Source organism: Mobula birostris, chromosome 10 (assembly GCF_030028105.1).
Source record: "Mobula birostris isolate sMobBir1 chromosome 10, sMobBir1.hap1, whole genome shotgun sequence".
Classification (NCBI taxonomy): domain Eukaryota; kingdom Metazoa; phylum Chordata; class Chondrichthyes; order Myliobatiformes; family Myliobatidae; genus Mobula; species Mobula birostris.
Genome location: NC_092379.1, coordinates 18,899,992 through 18,927,043, shown reverse-complemented (window position 1 = coordinate 18,927,043; position 27,052 = coordinate 18,899,992). Strand labels below are relative to the sequence as shown.

The window sequence follows — 27,052 nt, the reverse complement described above, 5'->3', positions numbered from 1 at the left end:
AAATGTTGCCTACAATGTAAGCTGGAAAGATTCCTATCTTGTCCAGGCATGCTTAGGCGGCGCGGCTGCTGCATGGCAGGACAGTTTTTAGTAATAATTTTTGGGTTCAGGACTGTAAGGATGGAATTTGTTATCACCAGGCACAAACATTTCTATGAAGGATTTTGATATTTGAGACAGATGCTTCCCAGAATAACTGATGCCAAGATTAAGGAAAGCATTTTTGTTGGTCCACAAATCAAACAGGTCATCAATGACAGGCAATTTGAAGAATTTCTAGTGGGACCGGAGAAAATCACAAGTCATTCAAGGAAGTTGTTGAAACTTTTCTCGGTATCTATAGAGCACCAAACTACATGCAGCTGGTTGAAAGCATGCTTCAAGCATACAAAACCTTGAAATGCAACATGTCACTAAAGATTCATTTTCTCCACTCCCATTTAGACTTCTTGCAAATTTTGGTGCTGTTAGTGACGAGCATGGTGAGAGGTTTCACCAGGACGTTGCGGTCATGGAGAAAAGATATCAGGGCAACTGGAATCCATCAATGCTGGTGGATTATTGTTGGACAGTTAAGCAAGAAGCCGCAGACATTGAGCACAAATGAAAATCATTAACAAAATATTTTCATCTTAGTTGAACTATTGCAAAGCATCAGCACCATTATGCAATTAAACACATTATATTCAATAAAAGTTAATTTGTTGTTTCTCCAAATTCCTACGTGATCCAAGTAGTCTGAAATTATATTTGTGTTCAACTTCAAGCAGTCTATCATAAACAAAAAAAACTCTGAGGAAGCAACATTTTTGAAAAAATTGTTGTGCAGTAATATTATCCAGTTCACCAACTCAAAAGTCCTGTCGGCGCACTTCTGCCTTCCTTGACGATATCTTCTTGGTCCTTGCTACCAACACTGTGGTCTTTAGTCTCTGCCTATATGCTGGGAGTTGAAGTACATCCAGGTGATCAGCCTTACCAAAGTGTGGCCATGTGCTGGCACGGTAACCGTGGTTGATGGTGGTATCACAGTGGTCAAGTGTTGGCTCCTCTGGTTCCACAGGAGATATGTGAGTGGTCATTGTTCAGAGACTTCCTCAAGATGTCCTGGTTCATATCCGGGTGTGCTATTTCGTGTTTACTGATCACGGCGCTCAGCTCTTCCAGTGACTGCCCGATGTTGGCCTGAGGTGGCTGCCCCACACCATGCCTGGATCTGCTGTAGACTAATGGACTGAAATTGTTTGCAATCATTCATCAACAACTCCATTATCACTGTGTCATGTGACAGGGGACTGAACCCAGCAGGATTTAATCGTGAGCAGTGCCCTGCAATGATCTTTGTCCGCCCTGCAACTATTCACTGATATTACTAATGATGTGGATGATGGGACACAAAGCCATGTCTATGAGTGTCCAGCAAGTGAAAAGCAGACTCCACAGGAAATAGAATGGCAGGGAGGTTTAAAGTGTAGAGATGGAAATAGATGAAGTGAATAGGACAACTGGAACAAAGTGAGATCATTGACTAGGGCAGGCAAGTTACAGAAATGAAAAGAGAGATTTTTCATGGGAGATTCGAAAGTCAGCATCAGAATTTTCATTCTGGAGGAATCTCAGGCTCAGTCCTAACAGATATGAGGCAGCTCATTGATTCAGCTCAATGTCACAAATGGATCTACAGGCTCTCACATGCTCCAAGACAAGAAGATTTCAGGAAATGTCATCTTTCATGAGAAACTGCATCTCTCATTGCAATTGACAGCTCTGATAGTGCATTTGATTGGCATTGCAGCAGCTAAATGTCACGTAGCTGGGCAACTGTCCTGTAGTCCCTGTTGTGACCCAACTGGGTCCCAAGGAAAGAAGCTCCTTGATGTTTGATTTTGTTTTCTCATTCAAAGGTTGTAAACAGAGATGAGCAAACCCACTCTGCAGACAAACCTGATTTCACCCCATTGTACAATTATGTACAAGTTGAGCTTCAGGATAAGTCTGAGCTGAAGTTGTCAAGCCAGCTGACAATAGATATCGTCCAGTTTGTAAGTTTTCTATTACTCATCTACAGAGTTGTCCGTCTTTATCCAAAATCCCTCCATTGAAGAGATGTGGATCAACCAGACCGCTACTCTGGTGTGTATGATTGTGGGTGCTGATCTGAGCCAGGTCCAAATCCACTGGAAGGTGAACGAGAGGGAGAAAGTTAAAGCAAATGTGACCAAAAAACCAAGAGAGGAAGGAACCCAAGATACAGTGATCAGCCAACTCCAGACCAGTGTGGAGGAGTGGACCAGTGGGGTGGAGTACACTTGCTCTGCCCAACAACCTTCTGCAACCTCACCAGTATCAGCACGGACAAAAAGTACCAAAGGTGGGCAAGAGGTCAGCGATTAAAATGGACAACGTTGGTTACCTCAGTAAAAATGTTTGACATTTCCATTGTTTGCCCATCAGTTCCACTGGAGACAAAAAGTCCCAAAGTCAGACTGCTGCCACCGCCAGAGGGAGAGACCAACAGTGGGAACACGGTCACCCTCGAGTGTGTTGCCTCTGGATTCTACCCGGACCAAATAACCGCCACCTGGGAGAAAGGGGACTCTCTGATCTCTTCCAACACCAGTGTGAGACCAACTGCTCTGGAACAGGCAGGGACTTTCATTGCCAGCTACGACCTGACCGTGAGCACAGAGGAGTGGAAGGAAGGCTCAGTTTTCAGATGCACAGTGTCTCATCCCCCCTCCAACACCAGTGTCAGGCAGGATGTGAAAAACATTCAAGGTATGATTCTGAGATTCACTGTACTGTTGACATCCTCTGCCACAGCCACAACCCAGGGACAAGCAAGGTCAATAGGTAACGGCAAGTCTGGCATTGTTGTAGTTGTGTGAGTGGATTAATAATGCAGAGGCAGAGAGTGGGAAAGAATCAGAGTTCATTCAATGCTTCAAGCCAGTTTTAGATTACAAACTATTTCACTGATGTTCTTTGGTGAAGGACACTGCCCTTCCTACCCTGTTTACCTGTATCCATAATTCCCACACCAAACTCTTCACTGCTCTGTGACGGACCTGCTGGAGCAGAGCAAGGAATGCCGGCCTTGTCAGTGAGGGAATGATGAAATAATGACTGCAGGGTCAATGTTCTCACACCAGCATCTCAGAAACATGAAGCAAGTCTATCTGTCAGCAGAACTGGAGGAACTGAGTTTCACTGGAGCAGGCATCGTGGAATGTAACTGGACACCAGACAGTTGTTGAGTTCCAGTAAACCAGAGAGATGCACAGTACTCAGCCAGGCACAGAACTAGTGCTGAAGCAATGGTACAGAGTACACTTGTGATGCTCTCTCAATGTTATCCCTTTCTCTGTTCACAAGTGTTTTCTAACCCACTGAACACTTTCCACAATTTCTCTTTCATTTCCAAAAGTAAAAAGCCTTTACATTTTAGATGTGGAGAGATCACTCCTGGTGTAAATATTAGCCTGAATGGTGTAAGAGCAGAATATTCCAGGAAAACTTCAGATGAATAAAAAAGTCCATTCCCAGTAGGAACCCTCTAAAGCTACACTTCCTCATCAGATAAAAGGACAAGTGTCAGGTCACTGAGTTCTTTGCAGCAGAGATTCCCGTGGCCAGCTACCCCACTGGTCAACCTCCAGTTGGTGGCTGATCCTACAACAATGTGGTTTATCTCCCTGAAACAAGCAAGGTTACCTGCAAGTTCTTTCTCATTAGCTCAAAATGGAAATATATATTTCCATGATTAAATACATCAAAATAAATTACTAACATGTCTGAGATCCTGCAGTTTTTTTTAAAAACTTCCTAGTGTCAGGTCTGATCCTGTTGGAAACTTCTGTAGACTACATGAGAGGTTGAATGTCAGCCTGTGTTTGTGCAATCAAAGTTCAATAAAGAAGGTACGGAAAGCATTCGGCTGCCAGTGTTCCGTGCCGGTATGTTTTGGGATACAACTGTGTGACTCAAACATGAGGGGCTGGAAGTGTTGCCTGGTTGGTTCTGTCCTTCATTATATAGACAGGCAGACAGACATTCAAATGGTTATAGGTGTATGTGTATTCTAGTTTCTACTGTACAGATGACAGAACATTCTGGATTGGTCCGCAGTTTCAAATATACAAAGGTAATTGACAGGGAAAGATATTTCATCAACTTTGTGAAGACATTTAGTGATCTCATTCAGAAAGTGGAGGGTTACAGAAAGAAGGGACAATATGTAGACAGTGATGCCCTGTGACCTGCAGCAATGTGTTCAGTGCTGACACTATTCACTAGATTTATTCATGGTTTAGATATTGGGCAGAAACACACATGACAAACTTTGCCACTCACACAAGGCTGGCAGATCTGTTAGCAGTCTGAAAGGCTTTAACTGCAGAGATAATAATCAATGAAATGAATACGCAGGAACTAACAGCAGGTCTTTGGATAAACTGTCTTGGAGGGACTGCTGAACATACATGCACTTCCCAGAGTAAATTACAAACTGGGATGATGTTTAATGAACGCTAAGTGAATATCTGGTCAATATTTTTAACGGAGCGAACATAGTCGTTTCGGAGAAACTAGTTCATTTAGCTCTATCCAGCTGCTCCCTGGTTACAAATGACATGCTGTGGGGAAACATGATTTGAGTCATTAAGTTTACTCAAGTTTATTGCCATGTTGATCTTCAAGAAACATCGACAAGAAACTAACAGTCTCACTTTCTCAATTCTTTCAGGAATCTGCACAGACTTGACAGGAGAGGAGGGGAAGGAAGAACAGGGACACGTGGATGGAGATGACAATGTGCTTACAGTTGCTGCCTTTGCCATTCTGTTCATCGTCAGTTTCCTCTACAGCACCTTCGTCACCGTTATCAAGGTAACCAAGTGACTAACAGAGACTCCCATGAAACCCAAACTTTCACCTTCCTTACTTCACATTGCATTCTCTGACACTGCAATCCCAACGACAGCACAGTCAACAGACAATGCAGTCTGAAGCCCTTCACAACCCCTGGGAACTTTACACCTTTCCTCTTTACTCGAAGACTCTGGGCCTTGGTAAGCAGAAGTTATGACCTGTAGAAAAGGGACAGGTTACACCTGAATCGATGGAGGCAAATAGATTTGCAGACCAGTTTGCTAGAGTTGTTCAGAAGGGTTGGAACAAATTTGGCAGGGGGATGGGAAATGAAGTGAAAGGGTTGAGGATCAAGTTGTTGGTTTACAAACAGAAGCAGTGTGTAGTGAGACTGCTAGCAAGAAGAAGTTGATGTTCGGGTAAAATTGCCGTCAACGGGATGAGTTACAATGTAAAAGGGAGACAAAATTTTGAACTGTGATAAACACAAGACTGAAGGTGTTATATCTGAACGCACATAGTATACGGAATACACTATGCTAGATGAACTTGTAACACAGCTACAGATTGGCATGTATGACATTATGGGTATCACTGAATTGTGGCTGAAAGAAGATTACTGTATAACTGGGAGCTTGATGTCCAAGGATACATATTGTATCGAAAGGACAGGGAAGTAGGCCGAAGGTGTGGTGTGGCTGTGTTGGTAAAAAATTAAATTAAATGATTAGAAAGAGGTGACATAGGATCAGATGGTATAGAACCGTTCTAGGTAGAGCTAAGAATTTGCAAGGGTGAAAGTCCCTGATGGGAATTAGAAACAGACCTGCAAATAGTATAACAAATATGTGGTCTACAAATTACAATGGGAGACGGAAGATGCATGTCAAAAGTGCAATGTTAAGATAATCAATGGGAATTTCAGTATGCAGGTTGATTGAGATGGATTGCACCTGAACTGCAGGGGAACAATTAACCTGGCTTCAAGATTTGCTGATGCTACATGGGAGAGTTTAAGGGATTCTGATCGGGCTGAATTTGTTAAGTGCATCCAAGAAGGTTTCTCAAATCAATATGTGTATGGTCCAATGAAAGGAGGGGCCATACTGCTCCTGGTACTGGAGAATGAGCCTGGCCAGGTGACTGATCTTTCAGTGGGTGAACAGTAAGGGAAGAGTGACAACTCGTTAACTTTCAGGATAACTATTGACAAGGATAGGTATTATCCTTGTGGAACAATTTTAAATTGGCATAGGGCAATTTACAAGGGCATTTGGCAGGAACCAAGAATTGTTAATTGTAAACACCTTTTCTCTGGCAAGTTCACATCAGACATGTGGAAGGTGTTTAAAGAGCAATTGCACAGAGTACAGGAAAAGTATGTTCCTGTCAGAAGGAAGGATGAGGATGCAAAGATAAGAGAACCCTGGATGTTCAGAGAGGTGATGAGTTTAGTCAAGAAGAAAAAGATCAAGTATGTAAAGGTTGAATCAAACAAAGCACATTAGGGGTATAAAGAAGCCAGAAAGGAACTAAAGGAAATTAGGAAAGCCAGCAGGGGCTATGAAAAGTCCTTGGCAAGTTAGATTAAGGTGAATCCCAAGGCATTCTATACATAAGTCAAGGGTAAGAGGATAACTCGGGAGAGGGTGGGACCACTTAATGATAAAGGGGGGAATATCAGCTTGGATGCAGAGAATGTGAGTGAGGTACTTAATGAGTACTTTGCTTCAGTATTTACAAAGGAAAAAGATGTGGATGACCAAGAGATCAGTGCTGAATGTACAAATAAATTTGGGCATTTCGAGGTAAAGTTGGAGGAAGTATTGGGCCTCCGTAAAGGGATTAACATAGGAACATAGAAACTTAGAAAACCTACAGCACAATACAGGCCCTTTGGCCCACAAAGTTGTGCTGAACATGTCCCTAACTTGGAAATTACTAGGCTTACCCATAGCCCTCTATTTTTCTAAGCTCCATGTACCTATCCAAAAGTCTCTTAAAAGACTCTATCGTATCCACGTTCACCACCGTTGACAGTAGCCCATTACACGCACTCACAACTCTCTGCATAAAAAAAAACATACCATCTCCTCTGTACCTACTCCCCAGCACCTTAAACCTGTGCCCTCTTGTGGCAACCATTTCAGTCCTGGGAAAAAGCCTCTGACTATCCACACGGGCAATGCCTCTCATCATCTTATACACCTCTATCAGGTCACCTCTCATCCTCCGTCGCTCCAAGCAGAAAAGGCCAAGTTCACTCAATCTGTTTTCATAAGGCATGCTCCCCAGTCCAAGCAACGTCCTTATAAATCTCCTCTGCACCCTTTCTATGGCTTCCACATCCTTCCTGTAGTGAGGCGAACAGAACTGAGCACAGTACTCCAAGTGGGGTCTGACCAGGGTCCAACATTACCTCTCGGCTCCGAAATTCAATTTGACGATTAATGAAGGCTAATACACCGTATGCCTTCTTAACCACAGAGTCAACCTGGGCAGCTGCTTTGAGCATCCTATGGACTTGGACCCCAAGATCCCTCTGATCCTCCACCCTGCCAAGAGTCTTACCATTACTACTATATTCTGCCATCATACTTGACCTGCCAAAATGAACCACTTCACACTTATCTGGGTTGAACTCCATCTGCCACTTCTCAGCCCAGTTTTGCATCCTATCAATGTCCCACTATAACCTCTGACAGCCTTCCACACTATCCATAACACCACCAACCTTTGTGTCATCAGTAAACTTACTAACCCATCCCTCCACTTCCTCATCCAGGTCATTTATAAAAATCACGAAGAGTAGGAGTTCCAGAACATATCCCTGAGGCATACCACTGGTCACCAACCTCCATGCAGAATATGACCCATTTACAACCACTCTTTGCCTTCTGTGGGCAAGCCAGTTCTGGATCCCCAAAGCAATGTCCCCTTGGATTCCATGCCTCCTGACTTTCTCAATAAGCCTGGCATGGGGTACCTTATCAAATGCCTTGCTGAAATCCATATACGCTACATCTACTGCTCTTCCTTCATCAATGTGTTTAGTCATATCCTCAAAAAATTCAATCAGGCTTGTAAGGCACGACCTGCCCTTGACAAAGCCATGCTGACTATTCCTAATCATACTATATCTCTCCAAATGTTCAAAAATCCTGCCTCTTAGGACCTTCTCCATCACCTTACCAACCACTGAAGTAAGACTCACTGGTCTATAATTCCCTGGGCTATCTCTACTCCCTTTCTTGAATAAAGGAACAACATTTGCAACCCTCCAATCCTCCAGAACCTCTCCTGTCACCATTGACGATTCAAAGATCATTGCCAGAGGCTCAGCAATCTCCTCCCTCGCCTCCCACAGTAGCCTGGGGTATATCTCATCCGGTCCCGGCAACTTATCCAACTTGATGCTTTCCAAAAGATCCAGCACATCCTCTTTCTTAATATCTATATGCTCAGGCTTTTCAGTCTGCTGCAAGTCATCACTACAATTACCAAGATCCTTTTCCATAGTGAATACTGAAGTAAAGCATTCATTAAGTACCTCTGCTATTTCTTTTGGCTCCGTACGCACTTTCCCACTGTCACACTTGATAGGTCCTATTCTTTCACATCTTAGCCTCTTGCTCTTTACATACTTGTAGGATGCCTTGGGGTTTTCCTTAATTCTGCCTGCCAAGACCTTCTCATGGCCCTTTCTGGCTCCCAGAATTTCCTTTTTAAGCTCCTTCCTGTTAGCATTATAATCTTCTAGATCTCTAACATTACCTAGCTCTCTGAACCTTTTGTAAGCTTTTCTTTTCTTCTTGACTAGATTTATTACAGCCTTTGTGCACCATGGTTCCTGTACCCTACCATAACTTCCCTGTCTCATTGGAATGTACCTATGCAGAACTCCACACAAATATCCCCTGAACATTTGCCACATTTCTTCCATACTTTTCCCTGAGAACATCTGTTCCCAATTCAAGCTTCCAATTTCCTGCCTGATAGCCTCATAATTCCCCTTACTCCAATTAACGCTTTTCTAACTTGTCTGTTCCTATTTCTCTCCAATGCTATTGTAAAGGAGATAGAATTATGATCACTACCTCCAAAATGCTCTTCCACTGAGAGATCTGACACCTGACCAGGTTCATTTCCGAATACCAAATCAAATACAGCCTAACTCCCTGTAGTCTTTTTTTCAGGATCTCTTCCCTTTTCCTACCAATGTCATTGGTACCAATATGTACCACGACCTCTGGCTGTTCTCTCTCCCACTGCAGGATACCTTGGACGTGACCTGAAACATTCCGGATCCTGGCACCTGGGAAGCAAACTACCATCCAAGTTTCTTTCCTGCATCCACAGAATCGCCTGTCTGACCCCGTAACTATAGAGTCCCCTATCATGACAGCCATTCTCTTCCTTTCCCTCCCCTTCTGAGCCACAGGGCCGGACTCTGTGCCAGAGGCACAGCCACTGTTGCTTCCCCCAGGTAAGCTGTCCCCCCCAACAGTACTCAAACAGGAGTACTTATTGTCAAGGGGTACAGCCACAGGGGTACTCTCTAGTACCTGACTCTTCCTCTTCCCTCTCCTAACTGTTACCCACTTGTCTGTCTCCCATGGCCCCGGTGTGACCACCTGCTTATAACTCCTCTCTATCACCTCCTCACTCTCCCTGATCAGACGAAGGTCATCGAGCTGCATCTCCAGTTCCCTAACGCGGTCCCTTAGGAGCCGCAGCTTGACACACTGGGTGCAGATATGGCTGTCTAGGAGACTAGGAGACTCCAGGACCTCCCACATCTGACACCGAGCACAGAACACCAGCCTCACACACATACTTCCTTTCCGCTATGAACACAGGTAAACCCACCTTGCCTCGCTACTGCCTAAGCCCATTGAGCTAAAGCCCTCTCACTCTGCTACTTCTCACTCCGTTGCCTGCTCTGAATGCTGCCCACTGAATATGGCGGTCTTCTTTTCGAACTTTTCCTGCTCTACTGGTTGATGTCATGTGCTTGCGCAGTCTTGCCTCTCTTTTACCCCGAGTAGCAAAATGCCTTCGCTCGAGAAATCCTTAGCCGTTCACTGGCAGCCTTCCTGCTCCGAATTAAGATGCATAAGTCATCAGAACTAATATTGTACCTCTGTTTATGAAGGGAACAAGGGCACACCTTTAATGGCAAGGTTCTTAACAGTGTTGCTGAGCAGAGAGATCTTGTGATCCAAGTTCAATCTCCTTGAAAATGGCTACACAGTTCAATAAGGGGCTTAACAAGATTTGCAGAAGGCTTGCTTGTATTAGTTGCGGCATTGAGTTCAAAGGTCAGGACGTTATTTTGCAACTTTATAAAAGCCTGGTTCGATCACATCTGGAGTATTGCGTAGAGTTCAGGTTGGCCCACTATAGGAAATATGCTGAGGCTTCGGAGAGGTTGCAGAAGAGGTTTACCAGGACGCTGCCTGGTTTAGAGGGCATGTGCTATCATGAGAGGCTGGATAAACTTGGTTTGTTTCCTCTGAGCATCAGATAGAGGTGTACAAGATTATGAGAGGCATATGAGTGGACAGAGAGTATCTCTTTCTCAGTTGTTGTAAGGAAGTAGGAGGGCGCTGCACATGGTGTAAGTAGGAGGGATTGATGTCTGGACGGTTTTGATTTGCTTTATAGCTGGTTTAGCACAATATTGTGGGCTGAACGGCCTGTGCTGTACTAAATCATTAAGGTGCCGGATTCCAAGGGAAGGAATTTGTAGAATGCCTACGAGCTTGTTTTTTTCAGAGCAGCTGGTGATTGAGCCCACCAGGCAATTAGCTATTCTGCATTGGGGGTTGTGCAATGAACCAGAGTTAAAAGTAAAGGAACTCGTAAAAGTAAAGCATAGACTATTTTCTAAATAGAGAGAAAATTCAAAAATCTGAGGTGCAAACGGACTTGGGAGTCCTTGTGTGGGATTCCCTGAAGGTTAATTTGCAGGTTGAGTCAGTGGTGAGGAAGGCAAATGTGATGTCAGCATTAATTTCAAAGGGACTACAAGATAAATGCAAGGATGTAATATTGAAGCTTTCAAAAGCACTGGTAAGGCCTCACTTTGACTACTGTGAGCAATTTCGGCCCCCTTATCTAAGAAAGGATGTGCTGACATTGGAGAGGGTTCAAAGGAATTCATGTAAATGATTCCAGAATTGAAAGCATGTCATATGAAGACCGTTTGATGGCTTTGGGCCTGTGCTCAGTGGAATTCAGAAGAATAAGGGCTGACATTATTGAAACTGATCAAATGTTGAAAGGCCTTGATAGAGTGGATATAGAGAGGATGCTTCTCATGGTGGAAAAGTCTATGACCAGAGAACGCAGCATCAAAATTGAGGGGCCTGTTTTAGAAAGGATATCAGGACAAATTTTTTTCAGCAGAGAGTGATGAATCTGTGGAAGTTGCTGCCACATGCAGCTGTGGAGGCCAATTCTTTAGGTATATTCAAGGCAGAGGTTGATAGATTCTTGATTAGTCAGGGCATGACGGGATACAGGGAGAAGGCAGGAGATTGGGACTGAGAGGGAAAGTGGATCAGCCATGATGAAATGGTGAAGCAGACTTGATGGGCCAAAATGGCCTAATTCTACTGCTATATCTTATGGTTTTAATGGAGGAGACCTGAGGGTTAAGAGCTATTTCAAAAAACTTGGGTTGATTAGGATTAGTCAACAAGGCTGTGTGTGTGGGAGATTATGTCTCATGAATTTCCTCCATTTCAACCCTGCTCCACCTTCCATAAGACCACAAGGTTTCTCTCTTTCTGTTCCTATTTGTTCACTCCTCATCTATTAGGACATGGTAGTTTAGTGAGAATGGTTTCAGGGGCAGGGTTTTGCACTCTGTGTGGGATGTGGGAAGTCTGGGAGACTCCAGTCTCCCAGGTGAACACATCTGTACCAGGTGCGCCGAGTTGCAGCAACTGAGAGAATGTATTAAGGAACTGGAGCTGCAGCTCGATGACCTTCGACTCATACGGGAGAATGACGAAGTGATAGACAGGAGCTACAGAGAGATAGTTACCCCAAGGTTGCAGGAGACAGGTAACTGGGTGACTGTCAGGAGATTGAGGGGAAATGCAGAACCAGTGCAGAGAACACCTGTGGCTGTTCCCCTCAATAACAAGCATTTAACTTTAGATACAATGGAGAGGAATCCATCTACTGGGGGGAGCCAGAATGACCGGGTCTCTGGCACTGAGTCTGGTGATGTGGCTCAGAAGAGGAGAGAGTTGAAGAGGAATGTAGTTATGATAGGAGATTCCTTCATCAGAAGAACAGGGACGAGGCTCTGTGGGCTCGATAGAGACACCCAGATGGTATGTTGCATCCCTGCTGCCAGGAACAGGGATATCAAAGATTGTGTCCATGGTATTCTCAACGGCAAGCGTGACTAGCCAGAAGTCGTTATTACAAGACACTCCCAACTGCACCAACTTCCGGGAGTATGGATAGCTGGCATGGCCCCTTTAGGGAATCAGGATGGTCCTGCTAATTGATAATCATGTTTGGGCACCAAGAATTAAGTATTTAAGGAACAGCTGAACAGAGGTTCGGTGCTCAATCATAAGCCAACTGGTGATATCATCCAGCATTTGTTTTGCGCTCAGATCTAGTTTGATACTGTGTTTAGAACCTTGCTTCGTTTACCCCGGCAATTGGGTCCAAACCATTCTCATCAAGGACTCTTGTCACATTACAATTGAGCAAACATGGACCCAGTGGGATATCAAAATCTTTCGTCCACTGTGGTGACAAGGATTTCCAGACAAGGCCTGGAGATTCACGAACACCAGGTAGCCATTCAACAACTTTTGCAAGGAGGAAGCCAAGGTCGTTTGGAAAAGCCATTTCATGCTTGTATGGAGCCAGCACATCATTCAACCCCAGAGAGATTCGACAGTGACTCGGGTTCTTGCCATGGCTCTTCACCCAATGCTCATTCATGTTTGAACTACAGCTGTCCCAATTCCCTTCAGAGTGAGGAAAGGTGGCCTTCATTATCTCTCTCCGGACTGGAAGAGCCCTGGCCTGGGCCACTACGCATTTGGAATGTAGGTCTGAGACCTCTTCGGATTCAGAGGAATTCATGGCTGCCATGAGGAAGGTGTTTAATCACCTCATCGGTGCCAGCGAGCTCAACAGTGGGTATGGTCTGCGGCCGACAATGCAGTCGAATTTTGGACCTTGGCCCAGAAGAGTGGTTGGAATGGGGAGGCCGTGGGCATGTTCTACTGCCACGGATGAACTGAAGGATGCCTCTCCTCAGGAAAGCCAACTGAGATCGCAGAAGCTTTGAGTGATCAGTCCATCCATCTCAATAATCATCTGGCAGACCAAAAGTGGGACCACTTCAGGAAGTCAAAGTGAGCCGGTCCAATCCCAGTCCCTACGCATCGCAGTTTCACCCCCGAACCTCGGACCATAACCAGCCCGTCGCCGACTCAAGATCCAGTTGGACCCATGCAGGTCGATTGTACTGGAGTCTCCGCCGATGAAAGGTCCCGGCGTCAGAGTCAAGGTCGCTGCTTTTACTGTGGGAAAGACTGTCACTGGTGGGCCGAATGTCCCCAGCTGTGGACTGGAGGGAGGGGAGAATCATTGCTTGCTCCAGTCATCATAAGAGGGTTTGTTTGCGCCATGGTGTTCTGAGACTCAGACTCTCCCGTGACCAACAACCAATAAGAGGGCTGCCTTCCGTGTGAGGTAACCTGAGACCTTCGAGTGACCAAGTCCTGCCCTCAAGGATGAACAAGCCATTTCCCGTCAATACACTGCAAGTCCCAACACCATCTAGTTGGGACCTCTCGTTCAGGAGAGGACCAAGGAAATATCTGAACAGTCTGGGGAACTTGCAGCCAAGCTTATGGAATCCAGCCACTAGGTCTGAAGGAAGGAAAAAGATTCTTTTACGCTGAACCTCGAAGTCTATTTCCAAGAGGGAAATAACCCTCTGTAATGCCTCGCTGCCATTGCCTGAGGATTCAGACGGGGATTTGAGGAGGAAGAAGCGTTCAAAAGGCAAGATGACACAACCATGGCAAGATGACACAACAATGGAAGTCAAAGGCAACATAACAGCCAAAGACAGGGCATATCATTGAGCTCGCATTGGTGGGAAGTTAGAGGATTGGGCAGCATTTAAAACCAACAGAAGGCATCTAAAAACATCAGTAAGAAGAGTAAGACAGAATACTAAAGTTAGCTACCCAATAGTATTAAAGAGAACACCAAATCTTGCTTCAGATACATAAAGTGTAAAAGAGATGCGAGAGTGGGTATCGGACCACTGGAAAAAATACTGGAGAGGTAATAATGGGGGACAAGAAAATGGTGGACAAACTGAATAAATACCTTGCATCAGTGAGGATGACACTAGCAGTCTGTTAGAAGTTCCAGGTGTCGGCGTCATGAGGTGTGTGAAGCTACCACTATTACAGAGAAGATTCTTGAGAAATTGAAAGGTCTGAAGGTAAATAAGTCACATGGACCAGATGGTGTACACCACAACATTCAGAAAGATTTTACCTTTTTACATTATATGTCAGTGATTTGGATGTTGGACTTGATGGATTTGTTGGAAAGTTTGCAGACAATAGGTCGAGGGGCAAGTAGTTTTGAGGAAGCAGGGACAATACAGAAACAGTTAAATAGATTAGATTAGGAGAGTGGGCAAAGAAGAGGCAGATGGAATACAATGTTGGGAATTGTATGGTCATGCTCTTTGGTAGAAGAAATGAAATGGTTGACTCTTTCCTAATGGACAGAAAATACAAAACTCTGAGATGCAAAGGGTTTTGTGAATCCTTGTGCAGGATTCTCTCATGGTTAATTTGCAGGATGAATCTGTGCCGAGGAATTGAACCTTTCTGAAAAATTTTCATGCGATTCAACCCCCACAACGACTTTAAAAAATGTGACCACTGGTAGGGCAAGCCGTATGTCAGATCTGTGCGCAAACCAATGGAGATAAAAAGGGAGGGTGGGAACATGCAGACCTCCAACCAATAGAGGTAGATGGTCTGTATGTTTCTCTAACCAGATGAAAGACGGGTGGGAGGACCAGCAGACCTTTTAACCAATGGCGGCAGGGATAGAAACAGGTAGGTGGGAGTTCTGGTTCACTGTGTCTACCTGACTTTTTCTCTGGTGTTTCCCTCCTGTCTTCCCTTGGCAAACAGCCTATGGTGGGAGTGGCCTGTGTATACTGGCATCCCGACACTCTCGCAAACATCCTTTCCCCATCAACCCCGTCTGGGCCTTTCAATAGTCGATAATGTTCTAAGGTTTTTATGGTGGTTGGCAAAAAGCTTGAGGGTGCATTACCGCCACTACTGAACCAGAGTGTGGGTCAACATATCATGACACACATTTTTAAATTTGACCCCATATTTATATTTGTATCAAATTTATAAAAAGACCTGTGTTCTTAACGAACTGCATTATATACTTAAGGTAATAATCCTGCAATCCTTTCTGCAAAATGCTGTTAATTTTAAATTGAATTTTATTCTGTGATAACTCTAAAATCAACCAACCACTCTCTTGATTATGTCTTGTTGATTACAATAATCACAACTCCCATTATTGTGTTTCTTCATGAAAAACGATGTACCTTAATCCTGTGTGCCCAAATCTCAATTTTGATGTTATCACCTCCTGCCTCCTGCTCTTTCCTGCATTCCTCAACCATCCCATTTCTTTCTGGATATTATTATATAGTCGAAATAAGGTTTGTATTACCTTACTTACAATGTCTCGTCTTGCCTCTGAATGTAAATCTTTTAGACTCCTGATTGTTGTCCTTGAATCAGACAATATTGCAAATCTAATTGATCTTACCCCCTCCACCCACTGCAAAGTGAATAGTCCAGCTGTCATTTCATCTGTATACACTGAGAAATCATCATCTATCCTCACCTGCTTTTTCATGTTAAAATCAGGCACCACCAATCCTACCCCTAATCTAATATTGCCAGTTTTGAAGCATTTGTTTGCATTTGTAAATATACATAATGACCATTATTTACATAAGTTTCAACTATATCTTGATTTAAAATCACCTCTCTATTTTTCTGTCTCTTTTGGAATAATTTAGGATCCACCCCTGGTGCTTCACACAGTCATGGAGACAGCTCAGGAAAAGGCATTGTATCACTCACTGCCTTTTTACTAACTCCTGTCCTTTCTGCTTTCCCTTCAATAGTCCATGCAAAACTTCTGAATTTCTTTCTTTCCTTTTCCCAGCATCAATCTAAAAGCCGTTTACTTGGATGATGTTCTCCAGGCCCTTGTAGGTTTACCCAATATGTTAACACAAGTTGTGATCTTCTCAGTTCCAGAGGTGTCTCTCCAAACTCCACCTGCATTGCCACCACTGGTATTGTCCTTATTGCCCCTGTCAGCTCCCCTTTCCTTTCCTTTTAAACACCTCATAACATTTAGCACTTTCTTACTTTTGGTTATTATTTCTTTACTATGTGTTGACCATGTGAGTCTTTTATCAAACCAGATTCCTAAAAATTTAAAGGTATCCACATTTTCTAATTCCATACCATAAAGTAATAGCTTCAAGTGTTGTTCTGTCCTCTCCCTAGTGAAAAACATTATTTTGGATTTCTCTGCTGAAAATCTGAATTCCTATTTTCATGCCCAATCTTCCACCTTAACATTTGCTTCTTGAAGTTTCCGTGTTATAAATTCCACATTCCCACCCCTTTTCCATATAGCTCCATCATCCACAAATAATGATATTCCAATACTACTATTTCTATTAGAAAATATATCATTTATCATGATAGTAAATAATATTCTGTCGTTGGTTTACAAACAGAAGCAGTGTGCAGTGAGACTGCTCTCCACAGTGACATACCAAAACTCCTCAAGCTCCTAAACAAATACAGCAGCTGTTGTGCCTTCTCTGAAGCTGCATCAGTATGCTGGGTCTTCTGGGTCTTGATAAGGAAAAGGTGGAAGAATATTCATGGGTTGCACGTGAATCCAAGGCAGATAAATATCTTTGTGGGCAGGTTTGCTGGAGCTGTTCAGAAGGGTTTGAACTAATTTGGCAGGGGATGGAAAATGGAGTGATAGAGCTGAGGACCTATTCGTTGGTTTACAAACAGAGGCAGTGTGTAGTGAGTCTGCTAGCAAGCAAAGGCTGATGTTAGGGCAAAATTGCAGTCAATGGGATGAGTTGAAATGGAAAAGGGTGATGAACCTTGGGGTGATGCCCAAAGAAAAAACATTGAATTGAAAGGACAGGGAGATAGGTAGAAGGCGTGGTGTAGCTGTGTTGGGAAAAAAATTAAATCAAATCATTAGAAAGACGTGACAAAGGATCAGAAGTTGTAGAGTTGTTGTGGGTAGAGCTAAGAAACAGTAAGGGTAAAGTCCTTGATATGAGTTATATACAGACCTCCGCACAGTAGCAAAGATGCAGTCTACAAATTACAATGAGAGATAGAAAATGCATGTCAAAAGTGCAATGTTAAGAGAGTAATCAGGAATTTCAATATGCGGATAAATTGGGATTGGGATAGCTATCGACAAGGATAGGTATGGTCCTTGTGGAAGAGATTTAAATTGACACAGGGCAACCTACAAGGGCATTAGGCAGGAACTAAGAAGCGTTAATTGGGAACACCTTTTCTCTGGCAAGTCCATATCAGACATAAGACCGTGAGACGGGGGCAGTATTAGGCCATTCAGCCCATCAAGGCTGCCCTGCTATTCCATCACGGCTGATCCCAGACTCCACTCAACCTCATACACCTGCCTTCTCGCCATATTCTTTGATGCCCTGACCGATTAGGAAACTATTAACTTCCACCTTAAATACATCCATGATTTGGCCTCTACTGCAGTTTGTGGCAGAGCATTCCGCAGATTCAGCATTTTCAGGCTAAAAAAATTCCTCCTTACCTTTGTTCTAAAAGATTGCCCCTCAAGTTTGAGGCTGTGCTCTCTTGTTCCATATACCCCCACCAGAGGAAACATACACTCCACATCCATCCTATCTAGTCTTTTCAACATTTGGTAGATGTTTGGTAAACATTTGGTAACTGAGATTCCCCCGCATTCTACTAAATTCCAGTGAGTACAGGCCCAAATCTGCCATTTGCTCCTCATACCTTAACTCCGTCATTCCTGGAATCATCCTCATGAACCTTCTCTGGACTCTCCAATGAAAACACATCCTTTCTGAGATATTGGGCCCAAAACCGATGACAGTATGCCAAGTGTGGCCTGATTAGTGTCTTATGAAGCCTCTGCGTTATCTCCTTGCTTTGATATTCTATTCCCCTTGAAATAAATGCCAACATTCCATTTGCTTTCTTCATCACAGGCTTGACCTGTAAATTAACCTTCTGGGAATCTTACACAAGGATTCCTAAGTCCCTTTGCACCTCTGATGTTTGAACCTTCTCCGCATTTAGATAATAGTCCGCACTATTGTTCCTTTTACCAAAATGCATTATCATACATTTCCCTAGATTGTAATTCATCTGCCACTTTTTTCCAAATCTTCCAATTTGTCTAAGTCATGCTGCAATTGCATTGCTTCCTCAGCACTATCTACCCCTCTACCTATCTTCATACTTTGCCACAAAGCCATCAATTCCATTATCAAAGTCATAAACAAACAATCTGAAAAGTAGCGGTCTCAATACTGATCCCTGCGGAACATCACTCGTCAATGGCAACCAACCAGAGAAGGCCCCTCTTATTCCCACTCACTGCCTGCTGCCTGTCAGCCATTCCTCTATCCATGCCGGTACGTTTCCTGTAACATCATCGGATTTTATCTTGTTGAGTAGCCTCAAGTGTGGCACCTTAACAAATGCCTTCTGAAAATCCAAGTAAATGACATCCACTGCCTCTCCTTTGTCCACCCTGCTTGTTACTTCCTTGAAGAACTCTAACAGATTTGTCAGGCAAGATTTCCCATTGTAGAGACGATGTTGACTTTGACTTATATCATCATTAGTCTCCAAATACCCCAAAAACTCATCCTTAATAAGAGACTCCAACACTTTCCCAGCCACTGAGTTTTGGCTAACTGACCTATAATTTCCTTTTTTTTGCCTTCCTCCCTTCTTAAAGAGTGGAAGATGTTTAAAGAGCAATTACACAGAGTACAGGAAAGGTATGTACCTGTTAGAAGGAAGGATGGGGATGGAAATATAAGAGAACTTTGGATATCCAGAGATGTGATGAACTTAGTCAAGAAGAAAAAGTATGTAAACCTTCAGAAGTTTGAATCAAATGAAGCACGTGAGGAGTATAAATCATGGAAAAGGATAGAATCAGAGAGGATTGGAAAATTTTTAATTGGGGAAGGGCAAATTTTGATGCATTAAGGCTAGAACTTGCGGGTGTGAATTGGGATGATGTTTTTGCAGGGAAATGTACTGTGGACATGTGGTCGATGTTTAGGGATCTCTTGCAGGATGTTAAGGATAAATTTGTCCCAGTGAGAAAGATAAGGAATGGTAGGGTGAAGGAACCATGGTTGACAAGTGAGGTGGAAAATCTAGTCAGGTGGAAGAAGGCAGCATACATGAGGTTTAGGAAGCAAAGATCAGATGGGTCTATTGAAGAATATAGGGAAGCAAGAAAGGAGCAAAAGAAGGGGCTGAGGAGCAAGAAGGGGGTATGAAAAGGCCTTGGCGAGTAGGATAAAGGAAAACCCCAAGGTATTTTTCAATTATGTGAAGAACAAAAGGATGACAGGAGTGAAGATAGGACCGATTAGAGATAAAGGTGGGAAGATGTGCCTGGAGGTTGTGGAAGTGAGCAAGGTGCTCAATGAATACTTCTCTTCAGTATTCACCAATGAGAGGGAACTTGAAGACGGTGAGGACAATATGAGTGATGTTGATGTTCTGGAGCATGTCGATATTAAGGGAGAGGAGGTGTTGGAGTTATTAAAATACATTAGGATGGATAAGTCCCCAGGGCCTGATGGAATATTCCCCAGGCTGCTCCACGAGGCGAGGGAAGAGAGTGCTCAGCCTCTGGCAAGGATCTTTATGTCCTCGTTGTCCACGGAAATGGTACCGGAGGATTGGAGGGAGGCGAATGTTGTCCCCTTGTTCAAAAAAGGAAGTAGGGATAGTCCAGGTAATCATAGTCCAGTGAGCCTTACGTCTGTGGTGGGAAAGCTTTTGGAAAAGATTCTTAGAGATAGGATCTATGGGCATTTAGAGAATCATAGTCTGATCAGGGACAGTCAGCATGGCTTTGTGAAGGGCAGATCGTGTCCAACAAGCCTGATGGAGTTCTTTGACGAGGTGACCAGGCATATAGATGAGGGTAGTGCAGTTGTGATCTACATGGATTTTAGTAAGGCATTTGACAAGGTTTCACACAGTAGGCTTATTCAGAAGTCAGAAGGCATGGGATCCAGGGAAGTTTGGCCAGGTGGATTCAGAACTGGCTTGCCTGCAGAAGGCAGAGGGTCATGGTGGAGGGAGAACATTTGGATTAGAGGGTTGTGACTTTTGGTGTCCTACAAGGATTGGTTCTGAGACCTCTACTATTTGTGATTTTTATTAATGACCTGGATGTCGGGGTAGGAGGGTGGGTTGGCAAGTTTGCAGATGACACAAAGGTTAGTGGTGTTGTTGATAGTATAGAGGATTGTCGAAGATTGCAGAGACATTGATAGGATGCAGAAGTGGGCTGAGAAGTGGCAGATGGAGTTCAACCCGGAGAATTGTGAGGTAGTACACTTTGGAAGGACAAACTCCAAGTCAGAGTACATAGTAAATAGCAGGATACTTGGTAGTGTGGAGGAGCAGAGAGATCTGGGGGTACATGTCCACAGAACCCCGAAATTTGCCTCACAGGTTGATAGGGTAGTTAAGAAAGCTTATGGGGTGTTAGCTTTCATAAGTCAAGGGATAGAGTTTAAGAGTCGCGAGGTAATGATGCAGCTCTGTAAAACTCTGGTTAGGCCACACTTGGAGTACTGTGTACAGTTCTGGTTGCCTCACTATAGGAAGGATGTGGAAGCATTGGAAAGGGTACAGAGGAGTTTCACCAGGATGCTGCCTGGTTTAGAGAGTATGGATTAGAGATTAAGGGAGCTAGGGCTTTACTCTTTGGAGAGAAGGAGGATGACAAGAGACAAAAGACCATAAGACAAAGGAGCAGAAGTCGGCCATTTGGCCCATCGAGTCTGCTCCGCCGTTTTATCATGAGCTGATTCATTCTCCCATTTAGTCCCACTCCCCGCCTTCTCACCATAACCTTTGATGCCCTGGCTACTCAGATACCTATCAATCTCTGCCTTAAATACACCCAATGACTTGGCCTCCACTACTGCCCGTGGCAACAAATTCCATAGATTCACCACCCTCTGGCTAAAAAATTTTCTTTGCATCTCTGTACTGAATGGGCGCCCTTCAATCCTTAAGTCATGCCCTCTCGTACTAGACTCCCTCATCATGGGAAACAACTTGGCCACATCCACTCTGTCCGTTGCTTTCAACATTCGAAATGTTTCTATGAGGTCTCCCCTCATTCTTCTAAACTCCAAGGAATACAGTCCAAGAGCAGACAAATGTTCCTCATATGTTAACCCGCTCATTCCCGGAATCATTCTAGTGAATCTTCTCTGTACCCTCTCCAACGTCAGCACATCCTTTCTTAAATAAGGAGACCAAAACTGCCCACAGTACTCCAAGTGAGGTTTCACCAGCACCTTATAGAGCCTCAACATCACATCCCTGCTCCTATACTCTCCCATAGACATGACAGAGGTGTACAAGATATTAAGAGGAATAGATAGAGTGGACAGCCAGCGCCTCTTCCCCAGGGCACCACTGCTCCATACAAGAGGACATGGCTTTAAGGTTAGGGGTGGGAAGTTCAAGGGGGATATTAGAGGAAGGTTTTTCACTCAGAGTGCTTGGTGCATGGAACGCACTGCCTGAGTCAGTGGTGGAGGCAGATACACTAGTGAAATTTAAGAGACTACTAGACAGGTATATGGAGGACTTTAAGGTGGGGGGGTTATATGGGAGGCAGAGTTTGAGGGTCGGCACAATATTGTGGGCCGAAGGGCCTATAATGTGCTGTACAATTCTATGTTCTATGTTCTATATAAAGGAACTAAAGGGAATGACGGAAGCCAGGAGGGGCCATGAAAAGTCCTTGACAAGTAGGATTAAGGTGAATCTCAAGGCATTTTATACATACATCAAGAATAAGAGGATAACTCAGGAGAGGATGTGACCACTCAAGGATGGGGGGAGCGGTAATATTTGCTTGGATGCAGAGAATATGAATGAGGTGCCAAATGAGTACTTTGCTTCAGTATTTACCAAAGAAAAGGATATGGAGATCAGTGCTGAGGAGATAAATACATTTGGGCATTTAGAGTCAAGGAGGAGGAAGTGTTGGGCCTCTTGATCAGGATTAAGATGGATGTCCTACAGCCCAGATGGGATTTACTCCAGGTTATTGAAGGAGGCAAGAGACCAGTCTCTTTGTGTCCTATCTTGCCACAGGTGAGTTCTCAGAGGACTGGCGAGTGGCTAATGTTGTACCTCGATATCCCCTTTTGGAAAGCCATGGCCTAATTAGGGAGAGCCAGCATGGCTTTATGCGTGGCAGGTTGTGCCTTACAACTTGATAGTTTTTTGACAAGGTAAGACAGATTGATGACGGTAGGGCAGTGGATGCTGTCCACATGAATTTTAGTAAGGCATTTGACAAAGTCCCTCATGGGAGGCTAATCCAGAAGATTAAGATACATGGGGTCCGTGGCAAACCAGCTGTTTGGATTCAGAACTGGCTTGCGAATAGAAGACAGAGGCTAATGGTTTAGGGGATTTGTTCAAGCTGGCGGTCGGTAATTAGTGAAGTCCCATAGGTATCTGTGCTGGGACTTCTGCTGTTTGTAATGTATATAAGTAATCTGGATGAAAATGTGGATGAGTGGATTTGTAAATTTGCGAATGATACCAAGGCTGGTGGAGTTGTGGATAGTGTGCAAGACTGGCAAAGAATACAGCACAACATTGATCAGCTGCAGATGTGGACTCAGAAATGGCAGATGGAGATTAATCCAGATAAATGTGAGGTGTTACACCTCAGGAGGGCAAATGTAAAGAGACAGTACACCTTTAAGGGGAAGGTCTTTTACAGTATTGTTAAGCAGAGAGATCATAGGATCCAAGGTCATACTCCTTGAAAGTGGCTACACAGGTCAATAAATTGGTTAACAAGGTTTAAGGAATGCTTGCTTTTATTAATCGAGGCATTGAGTTCAAAAGTCAGGAGGTTATGTTACAACTTTATAAAACTCAGGTTAGACCACACTGAAGTATTGCGGACAATTCTGGTTGCCCTACTATTGGAAGGATGTTGAGGCTTTGGAGAGGGTGTAGAGGAGGTTTGCCAGGATGCTGCCTGGTTTCGAGGGAACATGCAATCAGGAGAGGCCACATAAACTTGGGTTGTTTTCTCTGGAGCTTTGGAGGCTGGGGGGTGCGGGATCTACTCGAGGTTTACAAGATTATGAGAGACAAAGATAGAGTGGAGAGAGAGTATCTCTTTCCCAGGGTTGAAATATGTATTACCAGAGAGCATGAATTTTAGGTGAGGGGGATAGGATCAAGGGGATGTGAGGGCTTAGTTTTATACTCAGAGAGTGGAGGATGTCTGGAATGCACTGGCTGATGTGATGGTGACAGAGGTGAAGGGGAATTTCTTTAGCCAGAGAGTGGAAAATCTGTATAATTCATTGCCACAGGCAGCTGTGGTACCCAACTCACTGGGTATATGTAAGGAAGAGGTTGATAGATTCTTGATTAGTCAGGACATGAAGGGATACTGGGAGAAGGCAGGTAATTGGGGCTGAGAGGGAAATTGGATCAGCCATGATGAAATGCTGGAGCAGACTCAATGGGCCAAATGGCCTAATTCTGCTCCTATGTCTTATCTTATGGTTTTAGTCAGGAACTAAAACATTAGCCCAACTGTGGATCACCCTAAAGGTCTGAACTGGTATTCAGGTTTTTGTTTTGGTGTGACCTCGGAGACTAATGACAGACATCTCTTTATGGGATTCCACCTCCTGGAATGAGGACAGACCATCTGTTATTTAGTTCACCTGTCCTCACAGGTTAATGTCTGTGCTGCACCTTGTCACACACAATATCATACTCTCCTGTCTATATTTCAGGTTCAGCAGTGACCAGCAGACACACGCCCCACATTCAGTCAAGAGATCCCCGTGTGGCTGCGATGTTTGGAAATGGAGTCTCCATCTCACTCACTCGGCAATCCGAGGCTACTGCACTGCAACTGCTCATTTCAGGAAATAAACCTCTAAATGTACCGGGGATGCCAGATGGGAAATGGGGGCACAGAGCCGGTTCGGTGGGTGGAGGGACAGCAGTGGATGATACATTGGGAAAATGGCAGGATATGTGACACTGGAGGGGGTATACAGGAGGGCAGAGGAAGGCAGGGTTAAGGCTTGGGAATGGGGAGCGGGGAATATGGGTGTGCTTAGTGAAAGAGAAGAGGGAGGTGAGGAAATGGGTATTATTGTTATGGAGCAAGAAGTTGACATGGGGACGGGGATTGTGGTGGAGAGGGGGCTTGGGATCTTGTTCTGTCATATTTTGGAAATCAGACGTTATGGAAATCATTGCCTGTAGCTTTTCTTTCATTATTCTGCTGGAGTTTATATCATGATTTGAAATTATGTGAATTAAAAAACAAAGTAAATGAGAAAATGAAGTGTCTGGAGTTGATAAAACCATTCAGCCCATCTTAGTTCCCTCATCACTGCAGTGACTTCACATGCGTCCAAGTACAACAAATGGGTAGTGCATCCCGGGACAAATATCGGAGAGATTTCCAGCCTGTGATATATGAGTGTAGCCCCACACATACTGTTCATGTTCTTAATGGATTTCCCATGGTAGGAATACCAAGGTGCTGCACCCTGAGAAAGATATTCAGGAAAACACAGAGGCCCATTGGAAGAGTTTTTCAGAACCGTGTTACACATCCCAGATACAGATATTGGTGGAATGTTTAATAATGAGGGTCTCAATCCCATATTTCAACACATTATCCTAATCTCCACCCTCCATGTCCTATAAAGCTGTAGGTACAGGAGCTTCTCCATTGTATGCACAATCTCCCTTCAATGTCTCAGCTGAAAGGCAGCACCTTTGTCCCTCTGCACTACAGTGAACTGTCAAGTCACCCTGAATTTTTGTTCTCAGGCCACTGAAAAGGCACTTAACAGCATCACTGCCGTGAAACAGAACTTACTGTGGGGACCAAAGCTTTTGGCCTGCTCGGTGCTAAGCTGAAGGAAACCCATCAGAGAGTGTGGAGGTGTTGGTACAAGTACAGGTGAAGCAGAACTGGATATCGACCAGGCACATGTTTGAATGGGATGTCAGCAAGAAATAGCATTTTTTTTAAAATATGCCAATGCAGGAAAATACAACACCAGGAGTAGAAAAGATAAACAGGTACGAAATTAATGCAAACCAAGATAGAATAGAATACAACAGATGTTTGTGTGATGGACACCAGCACCTGATTTGAGCAGAGTAAGTCCAAGGGACAGACATTAGAGGAAGGCACACAGGACCAGATATTGAAGGAATATACTCCAGGAATAGACATTGGGGAAAACTATGAAAGAGCAGACAATGAGAAAAATACTCCTCCACAGGACCAGAAATTGTGGTTAATTCTCAACATCATTCATGAGGAAGTATGACAAGAGCTTGGGAATGCACGAATGATCTTCGGGAAGGGTGGTGATTCCCATGTTTGAGAAGCAATTTAAAATCAGCTATTTGGAAGAATCCGAGTATCAGATTCCCAACCCCATATCTGAGGAATGCACCATGTTCGGACATTTGGGAAAATATATATGGAGCAGATTTTAGAGACTGCACCCACAATCATGTATTGTAGGAGACTCCCTGTGCCCATAACCTGGAGTGCAGAGCATGTCATGAGGGGGCATGGCACTGACTCAGATACTGGGGAAGTTATTGCAGCTAAGGAGATGACTTAGGACCAGATCCTGTGGAGATTTCCCATGCCCATAACCTGAACTTACACTGGTCACTCATGTGTAAGCAGGACTGGCCAATCCAACTATTGACAAGAGTCATTCCTAATGCTATATCTGCAATTTAAATTAAAATCAATCCCAATCTCATGGGATTGATCACAAATCTAAACTGTGATGGATCCGTCATGATACAATATAACCGTGGATGACTTTTAGTTATTCAGTCATGAGATGTGAGTAGAACAACATTTCTTTCCCATCCCAACTGCTCTTGAACTGGGTGGATTACTGGGTCATTTCACAGTGCAGTTAAAGGTCAATTACATTACCGTGGGCCTGGAGACATATACAGGCCAGACCAGGTAAAGTCAGTAGATTCCCTTCCTTGAAACACGGACATCAATCCATTTCGTCAAAGCCACAGTTACATGTTTAATGAACTGAGTTTAAACATCCCAGCTGCCGTGATGTGATCTGAACTTGTGTATCTGCATCACCAACTCAACCCCTTGATGAAATGAATAGAGAAGGTGGAAGGTGAAAGAGGGAGGGAAACAAGGAAGGACAAGGAGGGAGAGGTCAGAGTACGAGGGAGAGATCCTCAAAGGCCAGTGTACTGGACTAATATCCAAATCCGGGACATGTTTCTCACTTCCTGCTCTGCACCCTGTGTTCTAGGCACTGGAAATCTCCCCGACTTTGTGAACGTGTGACTCTCCAAATTCTGATCCAAGTATATTTTTGCACAATACTGCGTTTGGGGGCATTCCCACAGAGACAGACTGAGATTTCTTCCTTTCAATCTCATCCTGGGGCTTTGTCCAAATGACTGCTGATAACCGGATGAAGGAGTCCTCTCATTGATGGGAATCGATCCCATAAAATGCCAGAAACTATAGACTGGTAAACGCAATCCCTATGGCAGGAAGTTAATATAATGGAGCAAGAATTGGTGGGAAGTTAGACTGGGAAGAATTTAAAAACCACCAGAAGGCAATGAAAAAGGTCTTAAAGAAGAAAAGCATGGAATACAAAAGTAAGCTAGCCAATACTGTTAAAAAGGATACCAAAGGTTTCTTCAGATAC

At 44.0% G+C, this 27,052-nt stretch overlaps 1 gene segment (V, D, J or C); it reads left to right on the top strand.

Annotated features, from left to right (window-relative positions):
* Positions 1-1,720: 1,720 nt before the first annotated feature.
* On the top strand, positions 1,721-24,980 carry LOC140203875 (immunoglobulin heavy constant gamma 2-like). The segment is given in 4 exon segments: positions 1,721-2,371; positions 2,455-2,778; positions 4,745-4,887; positions 24,098-24,980. Coding segments are annotated over 4 exon segments (744 nt in total).
* The last annotated feature ends 2,072 nt before the right edge of the window (positions 24,981-27,052 follow it).